This window comes from Nothoprocta perdicaria, unplaced genomic scaffold (assembly GCF_003342845.1).
Source record: "Nothoprocta perdicaria isolate Ctin4 unplaced genomic scaffold, notPer1 scaffold_187, whole genome shotgun sequence".
Lineage (NCBI taxonomy): Eukaryota > Metazoa > Chordata > Aves > Tinamiformes > Tinamidae > Nothoprocta > Nothoprocta perdicaria.
This window is the reverse complement of record NW_020455060.1, coordinates 801,206-803,565: the sequence shown is the minus strand read 5'-3', so window position 1 is coordinate 803,565 and position 2,360 is coordinate 801,206. Positions and strand designations below refer to the sequence as shown.

The window sequence follows — 2,360 nt, the reverse complement described above, 5'->3', positions numbered from 1 at the left end:
GTGTGTGCACAGTGTGTGCACAGCGTGTGTGTGCACTGTGTGTGTGTGCACAGTGTGTGTGCGCAGAGCTGTGTGCACAGCGTGTGTGTGCACAGCGTGTGTGTGCACAGTGTGTGCACAGAGCTGCACTGCATGCACTGCCCACGCATTGCACTGCCCCTTCCCTTCCCCTTTCCCTTCCTTTTCCCCTTCCCCTTCCCTTTCCTCTTGCTTTTCCTCTTCCCTTTCCCTTTCTGTTTCCCCTTCTCCTTCCTTTCTCCCTTCCTTTCCCCCTCTCCTTTCCCTTTCCTTTTCCCCTTCCCTTTCCTCTTCCTTTCTCCTTTCCTTTCTCCCTTCCCCTTTCCTTTTCCTATTCCCTGTTCCCCCTTTCCCTTGCCCCTTTCCTTTTCCCCTTTCTCTTTTCCTTTCCTGTTCCTCCTTCCCCTTCTCTTTCCCCCTTCCCCATTCCTCCTTCCCTGTTCCTTCTTCCCCCTTTCCCTTTCCTTTTCACCTTCCCCTTCCTCTTTCCCCTTTCCCCCAAAGTCAGGCCCCTTCTGCGCCTGGGTTTTTCCCGGGCACCACACGGTTCCGCCGGGCAGACGGGCCCTCCTGGAGCCTTTGGGCAAGCTCGCAGTGTCCCTGGCCAGCGCTGGCCTGTCCCAGCCGCCCTCTCCGGTCCGGCGCAGCGGGTGCTGATGCTCGGCAGCCCGGCAGCTCCCGGTGCAGGCGGTGCCAGCCCCATGGGGCAGTCCTGCGGTGCCTCTCCGTGCCAGGGACGCGTCCCTACATGCAGCTCCTGGCACGCTGGAGCACGGAGCGCTGGGGAGCAGAGGGAGAGAGGCGGGAGGAGGCTGCGGGTCCAGGAGGAGGGGACGGTGGGAAGGGGCAGGGAGGAGGAAGGACGCGCGGGGCGGGCGGGGGCCGTGGGTGCTGCCGCGCGCCCGTCCCTGCCGCGGAGGTCTGACGTTCTCTTCTCGTACTGACCCTGCATACTTGGCAGGACGACTACTTCGTGACGGCCGACCAGCTGTGGGTGCCGCTGCGCTGGATTGCTCCCGAGCTCATTGACGAGGTGCACGGCAACCTGCTCATCGTCGACCAAACCAAATCCAGCAACGTCTGGTGAGCGGGGGCGCGGGCTGCGCTCCGTGGGCTGCAGGGGAGGCGGCCACGAGGTGCGAGGACGTGGGCTCTGCCCTGTGGAGCAGGCGGGAGGGGTGGGCAGCACCAGGAGGCATCGCGGTGGAGCAGTGCTGAGGCCAGCTACGGCTATGGGGATGCCAAGGGCTCCTCCTTGCCCTGCAGGTCCCTGGGTGTCACCATCTGGGAGCTCTTTGAGCTGGGTAACCAGCCCTACGACCACTACTCGGACCGGCAAGTGCTTGCCTATGCCATCAAGGAGCAGCAGCTCAAGCTGCCCAAGCCCCAGCTGAAGCTGTCGCTGTCGGAGCGCTGGTGAGGAGCGTTGCCAGAGCCGGTGTCACGACCATGTGCATGGGGGGCTTGCACTGGGTCTTGCAGGTGGCTTTGCATGGGGGTCTTACAGGTGCCCATTGATAGGAGTCTAGCAGATGTCCAAGCACGGGGTCTTGCAGGTGGTTGTGTGAGTGGGGTCTTGCAGGTGGCCATGCATGATATCTTGCAGGTGCTCCTGCACGGCGAGGTCTTGCTGCTGGTCGCAAGCATGGTGGTCTTGCAGGTGGGCTCTAGAGGTGGCCATACAGGGTGTCTTGCAGGTGATCGTTCATTAGGGTCTTGCAGATGGCCAACCACGGGGTCTTACAGGTGGTTGCATATGTGGGGACTTGTTGGTGGCCTCATGCAGAAGGGACTCTCAGGTGGCCATGCATGGGGTCCTGCACAAGGTCTAGCCTGGCCACCATGGGTACGAGGCCAGCCCTGAGCACGGGCTCCGTGCCATGGCAGGTACGAGGTGATGCAGTTCTGCTGGCTGCAGCCCGAGCAGCGCCCCACCGCTGAGGAGGTCCACCTGCTGCTCTCCTACCTCTGCGCCAAGGGGGCCACGGAGGCCGAGGAGGAGTTCGAGAAGCGCTGGAACTCCATGAAACCCAACGGCGGCGGCTCCGGCGGCGGCCACCCCGGCGCCGAGCTCTCCTCCTTCCCGCTGCTGGAGCAGTTCGCGGCCGACGGCTTCGCGGCCGACGGCGACGACGTCCTCACCGTCATGGAGACCAGCCAGGGCCTCAACTTCGAGTACAAGTGGGAGCACCCCAAGAGCGAGCCGCTGCAGGCGCCGCTGGGCGCGCTGAGCCCCGGCAGCGCCGCGCGCTACCACGAGCTCTACTACCCGGCGGCGGCCGCGGGCCGCCTGGGCCTCTCGCCGCCGTGCTACGCGTGCGAGCGGGCGCCGGGCTGCGGCG

At 64.5% G+C, this 2,360-nt stretch overlaps 1 protein-coding gene across 1 annotated transcript in view; it reads left to right on the top strand.

Moving 5' to 3' along the window:
* The window catches only part of AATK (apoptosis associated tyrosine kinase), a 15,346-nt gene that overhangs the window by 9,923 nt on the left and 3,063 nt on the right, over positions 1–2,360 (top strand). Inside the window, exons 9-11 of the mRNA XM_026036851.1 lie at positions 980–1,101; positions 1,285–1,434; positions 1,906–2,344. Of these exons, the coding sequence (XP_025892636.1) occupies positions 980–1,101; positions 1,285–1,434; positions 1,906–2,344 (711 nt within the window). The remainder of the gene's footprint in view (positions 1–979; positions 1,102–1,284; positions 1,435–1,905; positions 2,345–2,360) is intronic.